Here is a 13,731-nt window from a genome sequence, read left to right as displayed (position 1 = left end):
TCACAGGTCGAGTCCCCACGCACGGCGACAAAAGGAGCCTCTTCCTCCCAGCGCCGGCTTGCGGCTGCGCGGACATCTCGTCTCTCTTGCGCAGCAAAGCCCAGTAGCAGAGGGGGAAGGCTTGGAGATTCACCCTGGGTACTTCTACAAGGAATTTAAACCTTTCTAAGATCCTCCCGGTCTCCGGGATAGAGAGAGACCTGCTCACGCAGTGGCCCGCGTCTCCAGCAGCAGGGACGGCCTTCTGCACAAAGCAGAGCTGTGTGTAAAACTGTCTGAAGGGGCCGCTCGCAATGGATGTGTCGCCCCCCCCCGTGGGCGCAGGCCGTGTTGCTAGTGCTCGGAGAGTTCCTGGGAAACGGGGATAAAGCAGGTCTGTTCGGAGCTCCTAGACGATGCAACTCTTCAGGAATGCCATGGGAAAAAATCGGCCGGGGGGGGAGGTGAGGATTAGCGCTGGCGGGAGGGGCCTCAGCACCTCACCCTTGCACACTTGGCAGGGGGCAGCTGGCTGGGCGGCAGGGTGAGGTTTGACCCCAAGGGGCAGGATTGCGTTGTACTCCAGACAGCTCGTTGCCAGCCGGCACCAGGACCGAGCACATGATGGTGTAAAGACTGACGTCTCTGGTCAGCGGGATGATTTTATTCCCTGCCCCCGTGCCCCGGAAAGAATAACTGCCACAGTTTTACAGTTTTCGTGCAAGTAGACGGAAAAAATTTGCGAAGCGAGCCGGATGCCAGTTTCTGTGTAGAGGGAAAGGCCTAAATCCTTTTTTCTCCATCTGCTGCTGAAACAGTGTTGAACCGGGTTGCCGAGGTAGTACCAGCTGATGTCACTGATGAGATAATACAAGGTGTGCATAATCAAATGAAAAAGGATGTTGCTTCATTATAAACAGGGTAGTTAAAACTGATTAAAAGGTTTGGATGTGCTGTGTTACTGTGCTGTGTGCGTTAAGCTGTTCTATTGTCAATAGCCTTTTATGAAAGGTGCTACATTAAAACAGTGAGTTGGCAGTGGCTGGTGAGAATGATGCACGGTCCCCCAAGCTACTTTTTATAGAAGGACACTATCCTTCCAAACCCTGTTTATTCTGTATTTAAGGCTATAGCATATTCGTGTTTAGTGATGACGGGGAGTGTGCTCATTGCATGCAGCGAAGAAGATGCCAGAGCAGTTTGACTAGTGACAGAAGCACCTAGTGTAAGGGCTCCACAGCAGTGTGCCTACTAGGATTTGAACCCACAACCCTCCAGTCCAGATTCCAGAGCCTCGGCCACTACACCGCGCTATAAACCCCTTCCCCCTCATCTCTTGGTCACTTCCTGGACTGCAGTTGTCCAGCTTGTCTGTGCCAGTCACCTGTGCCACTGCAGCACTGCCAGTGAGACAGGCTGGCCCAGAGCACTGAGGGTGGACTCTGAGAGGGATACAGACAGTAGGACTGCAGTTGTCCAGCTTGTCTGTGCCACTGCAGCACTGCCAGTGAGACAGGCTGGCCCAGTGGACTGAGGGTGGACTCTGAGAGGGATACAGACAGTAGGACTGCAGTTGTCCAGCTTGAGCACTGCCAGTGAGATGGGTCGGCCATGTGCACGCAGGGGCCGAAAGGACGCCAGTAACCTAGATCACCACATTGATCCGAACAAATCAAATCAAAGTTTATTTATCAAGTGCACAACAATCCGGCGTGCAGCAGTAGTTGCTGGCAATGAAATGTCTTCATCTGCGAGCTCACAAAAATGACAAGAATCACAAAAACACAAAAATCACAAAATTGAGGTGACATTTTTGAAATTGAATAAAACTCAATGTGAGTAGAGCTGTTATGTGTCCATGGTGTGTGCAATATATACATGTAGTGCAGCTATGCTGAATATAGTGAGAATTGTGTGTCCATGTAGCCATTACAGGTGATTGGTAAAGGAGCTGCAGGTTGGCTGTTTAGCAGTCTTATTGCATGGAGGTAGAAGCTGTTCCGTAGTCTGTTGGACTTGGACCGAATGCTTTGGTACCGTTTTCCGGACAGTAGGAGGGAAAACAGTTTGTGACTGGGATGACTGGGATGACTGGGGTCCTTGAGAATAGACCTGGCCTTCTTCAGACATCTAGCTGAGTAGATCACCTGGATGCTTGGTGGCTCACAGCCGGCGATGAGCTGCGCTGACTGCACCCCCCTCTGCAGGGCTCTGCGACCCCGGGCCGAGCAGCTCCCACACCAGGCAGTGATGCAGCCAGTCGGGATGCTCTCCATAGCGCACCTGTAGAAGCTGGCCTGGATATGCGAGGGCGTGCCGAACCTCTTCAGCCTGCGGAGAAAGAACAGGCGCTGCCCTGCTGTCTCGACCACGGTGTTTGTTGGCGTGGTGGGTCCAGCTGAAGTCCTCTGAGGTGTGAACCCCCAGGATCTCAAAGCTGGTGACCCTCTCCACTGCAGTCCCTTTGAACTCCTGACACCTTTGTGTTTTAGCTCGAATTTCGGCTGGGGCAAGGTGCCGGCCCTAAAAAAAAAGAGCTAAGGATTGTTTATACGAACGGGGAGCTCGTATACAAACCCGAAGCGGACCCGCTTCACAGACACGCAGTGCGGCCCACCCAGTTCGCGCTCCTGCACTGTCGGATCAGTTATGTCGCTGCCCCCCCGATCAGACCCTATCCGTTTCCTCGGAAAAGGGCCGATTTCCTGCCTGGAAGTAAGCGCGCAAGGCCGACTGTCCGTCAGCCCCCTTTTGAGTGTCCGAGCCGGCGCAGGCGCTGCCTCCACCCCTCGGTGTGGCCCGCTTCCCGGACCACTCAGAGAAGTAACACTCGCTTCTCCCACACCGTCCGTCCCTCCCTCCCCCCGGCCGCCGCTATCGGGTTTTCGCGAGGAGCCGGGGCACACGGAACCGAACCGGGTTTATTTTCGGAAGCAGTCGTGGCTGGGAGGGACTGTGGCAGATTTTTTTGTGTGTTGTTTCTTTCTTTTAGGAGAGTCCCGTGATGCGCTGCAAAGTAGTGTTCATTTCTCGCCTTCTCGCGGTAAGGGGACGTTTTGGAGAAGTAGCAGCCTCTGTTCTCGGAGCTTTTGGGGTGTTTGTCTTTTAAGGGTCGGGACTGACGTGGCACGCACAGCAGCAAAAGGCAAGGTTTTGTTGTGCAGAAGTTTCAGTTCTGTTGAGCGTACTTGGAAAAACCCTCCTCCTGCTCCTAAAAAAAAAAAAGATTGTCGACTCCCCGGGCTCTTTACCATCGCTCCCGGTGCTAAGACGGAGGTGGGGCCCCCCGCTCTCGCCTCTCGGACGCCCGCAGCTCGGATTCCGCCGCCGGCGCTGGTGATGGAGAGGTCAGCCCGCTAGGCTCGGCGAAGGGGACCCGTCGCGCCGCCATGGGCTGCGGGCTCAGGAAGCTGGAGGAGCCGGAGGACAGCAGCCCCGGCAAGATCTACTCCTCCCTGAAGAGACCGCAGGTGGAGACCCGCACGGACAGCGCGTACGAGTACGTGCTGCTGGACTTCAGCCTGGAAGGTAGGGGCGGCTCTCCGAGAGCCGGACGCCGACCGCAGCTCATGGCTTGTTGCTGGGTGGGTGAGTGGATGGGGGGTAATTCTGATTCTTTTGACCGCAAACAAACAAACTTTCTCTGCTCATTCAAACTCCGTCGTTTTGTCCTGTTGCGATCATGTAAAGCCGTGCGCGTCCGTGTGGACTGGTCTCTCACGGTATGGTTTCGGGAGTCGAAGATCCTGTTAGCTAAGTGATCACCGGGTAATTCTGTCCTGAAAGAGACGCCAGTCTAGTTCTCCTTTTTTGGGAAAGAAAAAAAAACTCCAGGAACGACGATTGACTGCGTTTCATTTCCTGTTTTTTTTTTACTGTGGTCTTTTTCTCGTCACCCAGCGCTTACTAACGCGACAGGAATGATGGCAGCAGACCGCTCGCGCAGTCTCGCCCTCTCCCCGGGGTTCCCCGCTCGGCGCGAGCACCGGCAGAGGGGTCGGTGTGTGGTGAGGGGGGGGGGGAGGGCAGGGAGAGACGGTGGGACTGGGGGGGGGCTGCAGAGGAAACATGCCCTCTTTTATCGGGCAGCGACGGAGCAGACAGCCTTCTCCTAGAACCCAGAAATAGGTCAGCTGAGGTTGTGTGCGTGCGGCTTTCCCACAGAGAGAGAGAGATCACACTGATGAGACCACACACACACACACCCGGTGAAGCGCACAGGCCTCTCGCACACGAGTACGGTACCCCGTTCTGTTCGGGAAGAGACCGAGTCTGGACCCCCAGGGCTGCAGCTGCACGCGTGCCGCCCCCAGTCCTCTCCGGGAGAGGGACAAGAGGACAAGGCCGGCCGCGGAGAAGCCACCGAGTTGTGCAGCTTGAAATCAAGGGCCGAGATCTCCTCCAGGGAGGTGTCGCAGTCCTGGCCGTTATTGGAGGGGAGAAATCGATACCTGACCCGTCACACACACAGGCCTGTCCCGGATAGTATTTCCTCCACACGAGGGGGAGCTCAGCCCCCCAGCGGGACTGAATACTGGCTCCACAGGCCTGTGGTTCCCAGGCGATGGTGCTCTGGGCTGAGCATTTCCACTGTGGGGCAGAGGGCAGCAGCAGGTGTGACCTCTTGCGTTTATATAGCGCCTTCCACCTCAAAGACTCTCTCTTGTGCACCTCTTGTACTGACTCTGAAAGTGGCTCTTCATTCACACCCTGGACTTCCTGGGTTTCCTGAGATCACCGATATCTGGCCTGTTCGGTACTTGGTTATTGATCCCAGGATTTCATCCAGATCCTGGTTCCTTGAGAGACGCCCGGCCTCTACGTCACGGCTGGGCAGCTTGTGCCACTCTCCCGCCACCCTTTGGGCAAAGGAGCGCCTCCCGTTCTCAGTTCTCGGTGCGCTGCCATGCCCTTGCAGTCTCGCAGCACGAAGAGGAACAGCAGACGCTGGGCCTCCTGGGCTGTGTGGTCAAGGTCAGCCTGCGTTCTGCACCACTGGGGTTAGTGAGAAGACGAGGGTTGGGGGTTACGGTTAAGGCTGGGTCGCGGGGCGCATTAGCAGAAAGAGGGTCTATAAAAGTAACGTGTGGAAGTGAGTGTGAGGAGCTGGAGAAAGAGACGGCACAGCCAAGCTATATCAAACTCACTCGCAGTAACAGCAGGTTGGCAAAATGAGGTGTCCTGTTCATTTTCTTGAGTCCACATAGAGATATCATTGAATTTCTTCTAGACAGCAATACAGCACGAAGCAGAATGGGGACGTGTTGCCATTTACTGTAGCTCCTTAAATCTTCGGGCTAAATGAGTACGATACTCATCACTGGCCACGCCTGGCTTGTCTGGCAGGTGTGCTGTCCACTGTGTCCCCTGCTCTTCTGTGGGCAGGCTAAGGGGGCTTGTGTCTGAGCACAGCGGCTCGCAGAGCAATTCTGTGGGCTTCCTGTCCCAGGAAAATATCCCTCTGGTCCTTCCTGGTCTCTTCTTTTGTTTCATGTTCCCTCCCGTGAGACACAACAGCGATTTAGAAGAAAAAAATGGAATTGGTCCTAGCGGACGACGGGCTGAATTTTTAATCGGCCTGCTGATGTGGACGGTGCAGAAACTCTCGGGGCTGGTGGGGTGCGGGGAGATGCAGTTACCCTGGAGATCAGTCTAGATAAAGGAAAATAAATCTAGAAACGCACGACCCCTACAGCCTGTGTCACCGCTGCCCAGCGGGCGAGGGGACAGAGGGCTCATCCGCTGGGTGGTGTCTGCTGGATGTACGAGACCTGTGTGCTGTCAGAATAATCCTGAGCTCTAAAGGACGTTGCTGGGATGATCCAAGGGGTCAGTGAAATTACAGCCTGCCTCGCTGATCGTCCTGCTAACTGCACAAAGCCCACTTCTGCTTTCTGATGCCCTGAATTGTTAGGAGGAAATACATCCTCATACATGCCAGACAGAGAGATCACCCACCTGCGAGACAGACAGATGTGGGTTCCTGAGAGAAGTGAAATACACAGAATATTTTTCTTCGCCTCTGAGCCTTTGAAGTTGGAGGGCATAACAGGGCCACATGTGCCACTGAGTTGTAATCCGTAGATGTTAATCCCAGTGTGGGGATTAAGGTTCCCATCAGTGAATCCGTTTTCCTCTCCTTTCAATAAATGAATCCCCGAGGAGAGGGAAAGCCCAGGCAGGTTCGGAGCCTGCCGACGCAGGATGTTAACCCCCGCGGTGCTGGGATGCGGGAATCTTCTCTGTCCTGTCCTGCTCCCCCAGACCTCCTGCTCGGATCCTTTTGCCTTGCGATCTTTTCCCCGTCTCGAAAGTCCAGGCGTCTCCTGGGCCGGCGTGGTCCGCTCGGCCGGCACCGGGCCACCGAGCCCATGCCCGATAAACTAGAATCCGGATCGGACCCTGCGGCCTCCGGGCCGGGCAGCGTGAGGGCAGGGGGAGAGAGGAGAGGCGCGCTGCTGAGATCTCCTTGCGAATTGCACCTCGGGGCTCCGGGGGGCAGAAAGAGGGGGCAGAAGGCATTTTGCAGAGGCACATGGGCTGTGGAAACCAGCCTGGGCGCAGGGGGGGGGGCTGTACGGTATGGTATGGAAATACTTTACTGTCTGGTTTCTCAGTCAGCTGTTTCACATCCAAGCAGCTATGTTTTACACACACTTACAAAAAGCCTGCAATCAGTACAAGTAAAAACAAATATAAGATTAGATCCACCCACAGATGATCTTTAAACAGCACTCGCACAGTCACCCCGAGCCCCTGTAACTGCGCAGCACCCCTTCATAACCACTGCCTGCAGGCGCCCATCAGGCGGTGCTGCTTTACCACCGTTCCATCATTTCTGATGAGATTTTTCTTCCTCTCCCGCACTGCCCCTCACCTCCTCCTCCTCCCCCCCCTGGCTGTGTGCGCGCTGCGGCCCGAGAGGGGTTAAGGAGACCCGGTGTTCCTGGGCTACCCCTCCGCCGTGCTGTTTGTCCTCGGGAGGCTGCGCGACGGCGGGGCTGTTTTTGTCGCGGGAGCTGGCGTGAGAGGGGGCGAGTTTCGGGGTGTCTCGGTGTGAAGGGGGCAGCGTGCCAGCCTGTGTGTATGAAACAGCAGCTCCTTTGTGGGCACAGGAAGCCACAGGCGCTCTGGTATGTGGGGGTGGGGGTGGGGTGGGCATGAGTCCTGCTGCCGGGGGGGGGAGGGAACCACGCTGTGGCCGGGAGGCTGTTGCTAGGACATCCACAGCTCACACAGAGGGGAAAAACAGGTTACTTGCAGATCATTTACTGATGTACTCCTCTCTGCTCCTTTCCCTCTGGTTCTCCTCTCTTCTCTCTCACTCCTCCTTTCCCTCTCCCCCCTGCTCCTCTCCTTCTGTCACTCCTCTTCTCTCTCACTCCTCCTTTCCCTCTCTCCCCTGCTCCTCTCCTTCTGTCACTCCTCTCCTCTCTCCTTCATCTCCTTTTCCTCTATCCCCTGCTCCTCTCCTTCTGTCACTCCTCTCCTCTCTCCCTCTCTCCCTCTCTCCTCTGCTCCTCTCCTTCTGTCACTCCTCTCCTCTCTCCTTCTCTCCCCTCCTCCTCTCCCTCTCTCCCCTCCTCCTCTCCCTGTCTCTCCTCTGCTCCTCTCCTTCTGTCGCTCCTCTCCCTCTCTCCCCTCCTCCTCTCCCTGTCTCTCTCCCAGGCTCCAGCCGTCCCTCAGTGCAGTGTTTGAGTTCTCTGTGTGAGCTACCCGGTGCCCTGCAGCCCCACTACAGAGAGGGGTTCCAGCTGGCTGCGCTGCACCCCATCATCCTGTCTGTGGGGCGCTCCCGGCCCCTGCCCCTCAGCCTGCTGTACCGGGCCGTGCTGGCGCGCCCCCATACCAGGTAACCCCCCTGTCAGTCACCGCCGCCTGTGTGTGCAGCTACAGCACAACACCGTGCTTAACACGGAGCTGGCACAAACACCACAGTGATATCCTGCAGGGCCTGACAGAGATGCTCATACAGAAAGGTCATGCTTAGTATTGGACACGGGGCACAGAATGTTAGACAGACAGAGGTGAGGTCTCAGCGGGTGTTTCATTTTAACGTGTCGGGGATCTGCTGATTAGTGGCGATCTGCGATCTGTAGTGCTGTACTGGAAAGCGCCGAGTCACAGAGCAGCATTCTCCATTCCTCCCAATCCCTGTCCCTCTCCCAGCAAGCAGGCCGGCCCCCGGGCTGCCGGCGCCCCCCAGCTGCTGGTGGAGGAGTGGCCCCTGCCTGGAGACGCCCTGACCAGCGACAGCGTGACGGAGCTCATCGACAGGGTCAGTGACCGGGGCCGGACTGTGGTGCCCGTAGGCGCCGGGCACTTTCGCTCCCGAATGTGCAGAAAGAGGGGGGGGGGGACGTCGATTGACGTGACGCACTTCAAACTGTTCCGGTGCGAGTCGAGCGACCATCACTTCGATACTCCTGGTTTCTAGAACAGCCGCTGGAGAGCGTCGGATTATTGATCTGGCGCGCCTAGGGCTGGTCACAAGCATGTTGTTCCGGCTCGTGTTTCCCTGCCTCGTAGGCCCTAGGCGCTGTGCCTGATGGGAGATCCGCGTGCGCCTCCTGACCGGCGCGTGTCTCCCTCCCTCCCCGCAGGTGAACCGCAGCGCCCGGCTCGGGGTGCGCTTCCTGGGCTCCGTGCTGCAGCAGGGAGGAGGCGGGGGGCGCAGCTGTAACGGGGGGGCCTCGAGTCCCCGGGGGGGCAGCAGGAGCCCCGCCCACGCCCGGCTGGGCGAGGGGGGGCTGGAGGAGGATGGCCCAGCCTGCAGCCAGGGTGAGTGAGGAAAAAGTAACACTGCGGAGTTCGCAGTGTTGATGTTAAAACAGCGCGGAGTTCAGCGTCAGCATCATCCATCCAGCATCGGCGAGCAGCCCTGCGCCCATCCCAGCACGAGCGGGAGGTTTCTGGGTGAAAATCCATGTACCTGTGGGGGGGAACCTGCAGACTCCACACAGAAGGAGCCCCAGTCCCAAATCGCACCCAAGATGCAAGAACTTGGTCTGCTCTCCCACACCTGCATAACTTTGGAAAACACAATGGCATAATATATCCATACATATGTCAAGGTGTAGCAAATAGCAGAGACAGGGGATGGATATATGGCACCTTGCTCACAGTCAGGATCCCAGAGCCTCACGGTGTCCTGTTTCAGATGAGCCAGCTCACTGACCCCAGCAGGCTGCTGTGGGTCACCCAGGTCAGGCTGCGCTCCAGTGGAGGCTGAAGACAGCCCCCTCCTGTGTAATAAGTGCTGTACATGCGTCACGGTTAACATGACACCTCCCTTCCTTCACTCTCTCTCTTGGCTCGTCTCTGCTTCCTTCTCAGATCTGCGGCTGCTGGTTTTGTTACACTCCTGGGCCCCCGGCTTGGGCTCGCCACCTGCGCTGCCCTGCTCCTACCACCAGGGGGCGCTGTCCATGCGGGTGTCCCGCAAGGGCCAGACGGTCAGTGCACTGGAGGCTGACTGGCTTGAGCTGACCGCTGCCTACTACCGCAAGGGCTGGTCCTTGGTGGACTCCTTTGTGTACTGGGACACCCCAAGAGGTGACGGTCCAATCGCATTTGCCACTGCCCCAGTGCCCATAGCGTCAGACACCTTGTTCACAAGCCCATCTAGCCCTGACCCAGAGAAACATGCAGACTCCACACAGAGGGCACCCCATTGTGGAATCGGGAACTGGAACCCGGGACTCAAATGCTTGGAGGCAGCAGAGCTAAATGTCACACTAGCTGCTGCCCTGTGAAGCTAAACATACAGTATCGTGAAATCCTTGCTCGCTGTCAGCAGCCAGGGAGAAGTGGGGAGGCTGCTGTGTCTGTTTCCTGCCTCTGTCTCCCTCTCCTCTCTGTATCCTGCGCCTTTCGTCTTGCTTCTGTTGCTTCTCCCGCCCTCGTTCTCTGTGCCCCCGTTTCACACTCCGCCCACCCAGCCCTCTTTCCCTCTCCCCCCTCTCCTCCTCCTACCCCACCCCAGCCTGCTCCCTGCTCTCTTCCCCTCCTGTTACTAATTATACCGCCCCAGCCAGCCCCAGTGACCTCACTTCCTGTTTAGAGCTGCCATTGGCGCTGGCTCATAGGGGTCGTGCCCACAGAGAGCCAGGAAACACGAGGAGGAATCACAGACACACAGAATTACATACAGCGTGGTGAAAAATATGTGGAATTGTGTGTTAGTCAAATGAGGTCAGTTTTATCTATATTAGGACATGGGGAAGACTAGGTGAAGGTCAAATACGTCTTAGTAGGTTAATCCATTAAAATCTTAAGGGGGTATACTTACTTTATCACCACATTGTAGATCTGCAGACACACCAGGAGAGGCACAGATGAGGTGGCACAGATCCTGGCACGCACACACATGTCGACAGTTGTACGACAAGGTACAGAGATACAGACACACACACACACACCAGGAGAGGCACTCGTACAGCTGTGCTGCTGCAGTAAGTTGCAGCTCAGTGCTGTCAAGCGGTTAACAAGTGCGCTGTTGTCGCGTGTCAGGAGAGCCTGTGCCACGCTCGCTGGAGGGGCTGTTTGTGTACGAGGAGCCGGGCCCCAGCCTCACGCCCCCAGTGGCCAACGACACCATCGTGGTGGAGCAGTGGACGGTCATCGAGGTGAGTCACTGGAGAGCTCCTTCACCACCACCTGTCACACCTCTTTCCTCTTGCAAATCCAACAAACCACAGCTTTGTCTGTGTGAGACGGTCTCCTGCACATGTCTCTGTGTTGAATTCTCCTGCCCAGGGGTCAGAGGTGAAGGCAGACTATGGGCCCCTGATCCACACGCTGGCAGAGTTCGGCTGGCTGCTCACCTGTGTGCTGCCCACTCCCATCATCCGGCACGACAGGTATGGATCCTCCGGACTGCAGGTCCCATTGCCCTTGCCAAGAGCAGCTCACACTGCGCCCAGCTCACACTGCGCGCACAGACAGCGGCTCACACTGCGCCCAGCTCACACTGCGCACACAGACAGCGGCTCACACTGCGCCCAGCTCACACTGCGCGCACAGACAGCGGCTCACACTGCGCCCAGCTCACACTGCGCGCACAGACAGCGGCTCACACTGCGCCCATTATGACGCACTCCATACAACATGTCGTGTTGTTGCAGTGAGGGGAACCTGGCTACCAAGCAGGTGGTCTTCCTGCAGAGACCCGTCAGGTGCTCCGAGCCCCCTCCACGGCGGCCCCAGGTACGAGCCAGACATCAACCCAGTGGTAAAGTAAACATCAGTCGGGTCAGTGGGGGGTGGAGGGGAACAGATACAATAAATCTGCAATAGAGGACTAAAGCGCTTCAGATAATCAGAAGACAGGTTGTAGTGGATTGGATTGGAACAGTTCGCATTAGGAATCACTGGCATTAGAAATAGACTCCTGTGAATGGCTTTCATCTGATCTTGGGAAGAGTTTCTAGAATGGTATGTAGGAAGGTAAAGGATTAAATGCAGTTTCAGTACAGCCCAGCTGGAAACTACAAGGGAGGGAGAGAGCAGGACAGTGCACAGCCAATCACAAAGCCCAACTCCGGTGGCGCACTATAGGCGATACTGCCATCTACTGGCTGTTCCAGATATTGCTGCTGGAAAATAGTGGGGAAAAAAACCTGTTTTATTTTACTGAGCTCTTCCCTCCCTCTCAGGCCGGCTCTCCCTGCAGCGAGGCGTCTGCCCAGCCGATGAGCCCCGGAGACGGGGCGCTGCAGGCGGAGGACCTCTCTCCCTGCTCCGGAGTCACAGGAGGATTCCCGGGGTTCGGAGGGGGTTACCCCAGTGTCCTCACGGAGCTGGAAGAAGGGGGCTTCGAGCAGGACGAGGGGGTGGCGCAGGTAACCTGTATGTGACCCCTCCCCCCCCCCCCCAACACGAACGTGCTGACAGATGGAGACACCCCGGGAGCCCCCAGTCCCTCGCCTGTGCCCCATGCTGTCACCCGCAGTACAGGCAGGGGGCGCTCTCCGGGGAGGGTTAGCCTGCCGGGACTGACCTGCACGATGTCGGCACGGCATTTTCGGAGGGGGCGGCGGCGGCGGCCGTGATGCTGAAGTGCGTCTGGAAGAGCAGGTCGTTCAAAGGTTCCCTCCAGCGGCGCTAAGGAAAGAGGAGAAGGTGCACAGCCTGCCTGACACTCACACGGACGCACAGAGGAGCTGTGCTTTCCTCTGGCCGTGAAGCGATCGCCCGCGGCGCACAGCTCCCCGCGAGATCCGCCCAGGGGACAGGCAGCTTTCACTGTCCTCGTTACAATGTCCAGCGTTTAAGCAGGTAATGAGTTCAATTATGCCCTTAGGAGCTCAGAAGGAACAAAATGACGAAGACCCCGGAGTCGGACCTAGATACTGGGTGGGAGTGTGTGTGATCACTGTAGTCTTCCTCAGCTGTGCCCCACACCCCCCCTGCCGTGGGGTCAGGGCACCTCAACTCTGATCGGTGTGACCCCACTTTGTTTAGCCCTGTTTGTAATTAGTACCCCAGACTGCCCCTGTCTTGGGGCCTTGGGGCCGGAGTTCCCCGGCTTCACTGAGTGTGACCCCACTTTGTTTAACCCTGTTTGTAGTTAGTGTAGGGGTATCGGCACACTCCTACTTGTTACAGAGAGAAGTGGAAGAGGTCGGGGGCAGCTGTGCTGAACTGTGCGGGTGATTTCAGAAAGACTCCCCATGCCGCCCCCTGCCCAGTTATGATCCCCAGTTACTTCCGCAACCAGCTTTATTTTAAAAGTCTTTTAAAACTGGGCACCTGGCACACCTGATTTGCACGTAGAGCACATCACGAATGAAGGAGAGACACTTTGTTCCCGGCGCCTTCTTCCATCCTAGGCCATCAGGCTGTCGATTGTAGGAGGACTTGGCTTCAGGAACATGGCTGGGTACTGTTATTGTTCTGCACCTGAACCACGTCTTAATCCACAGGCACAGTCCCTGAGTCCTCACCTCCTGGGTGTGTGTTCCACGCACACGCACACGCGCGCACACACACACATACTCACATTTCCTGGAGCCACAGCCCACACTCGCCGCCTCTGTGGACAGATTAGACCTGCAGACGTTCTCTCTCATGGGCATACAGACAAGGAGAAGCTACGCAGGTGGGCACGCTCTCCCTCTCTGCTGAGCCCGGACTCTCTGTGTTCCCCCCCACCCTGAAGAGGCCTCTCGGGGCGCACAGCTGGACTAGAGCTGGGGCACCACGTGTGTTCTTAAAACACCACACGCAGAAATGACCCTTCGGCTTCCTGAAGAAATGGACATTTAAACTGACAGTCATGGAGGAGACCTTCTGTTTACAGAATCTTTTACTGGGAGAAAGGAAGAGGATGCAGTGCAAAATCCTGAATACATTGTATGATTAGAAATAAGATGCTGGACAAGGTATTGTAATTTTCTGTTCTTTTTTTATACTCCACAAATGCATGGGACCGGTGTTTTTCAAACGGACCATCATTGAGCAGTATTAAGGACCTGATGCATCAGTATTGTAACTTTTAAGTGCTGTAACATATATGTTTATTCCAAGTGATGTTTTTTTCTAATTTGTCATTTTTAATAAACTTTTTAGCCCTTTAAATTTGATCTGGTGTATCCTTTTCTTGAAAGGGGGTTTGATACAGTTAGAACAGGCACTGGGAGAGAGAGAGGGAGGCAGTGCGGGCTAGTGGTTAGAGCTGAGACACTGGGAGAGAGAGAGGGAGGCAGTGTGGGCTAGTGGTGAGAGCTGAGGCACTGGGAGAGAGAGAGG

The 13,731-nt window shown here is 56.3% G+C and overlaps 1 protein-coding gene across 1 annotated transcript; it reads left to right on the top strand.

Moving 5' to 3' along the window:
• The first annotated feature begins 2,494 nt into the window (after positions 1–2,494).
• rftn2 (raftlin family member 2) lies at positions 2,495–13,560 on the top strand. Its single transcript, XM_069196476.1, has 9 exons — positions 2,495–3,507; positions 7,648–7,831; positions 8,149–8,257; positions 8,583–8,760; positions 9,316–9,534; positions 10,492–10,607; positions 10,738–10,841; positions 11,106–11,187; positions 11,637–13,560. Exons 1-9 carry the CDS (start codon positions 3,369–3,371, stop codon positions 11,835–11,837), a joined length of 1,332 nt encoding a protein of 443 aa, XP_069052577.1. The 5' UTR covers positions 2,495–3,368; the 3' UTR covers positions 11,838–13,560.
• The last annotated feature ends 171 nt before the right edge of the window (positions 13,561–13,731 follow it).

Source organism: Lepisosteus oculatus, chromosome 12 (assembly GCF_040954835.1).
Source record: "Lepisosteus oculatus isolate fLepOcu1 chromosome 12, fLepOcu1.hap2, whole genome shotgun sequence".
Classification (NCBI taxonomy): Eukaryota; Metazoa; Chordata; class Actinopteri; order Semionotiformes; family Lepisosteidae; genus Lepisosteus; species Lepisosteus oculatus.
The sequence above is the reverse complement of the archived record's forward strand: the minus strand, read 5'-3'. Positions and strand labels throughout refer to the sequence as shown.

What these genes read in the sequence shown, in the direction of transcription:
- rftn2 (XM_069196476.1), top strand. Translation starts at nt 3,369, where the DNA reads ATGGGCTGCGGGCTCAGGAAGCTGGAGGAGCCGGAGGACAGCAGCCCC. An exon ending in TGACGGAGCTCATCGACAGG is followed by an intron (nt 8,258 to 8,582) that starts GTCAGTGACCGG and finishes CCCTCCCCGCAG; the next exon opens with GTGAACCGCAGCGCCCGGCT. An exon ending in CCCATCATCCGGCACGACAG is followed by an intron (nt 10,842 to 11,105) that starts GTATGGATCCTC and finishes GTGTTGTTGCAG; the next exon opens with TGAGGGGAACCTGGCTACCA.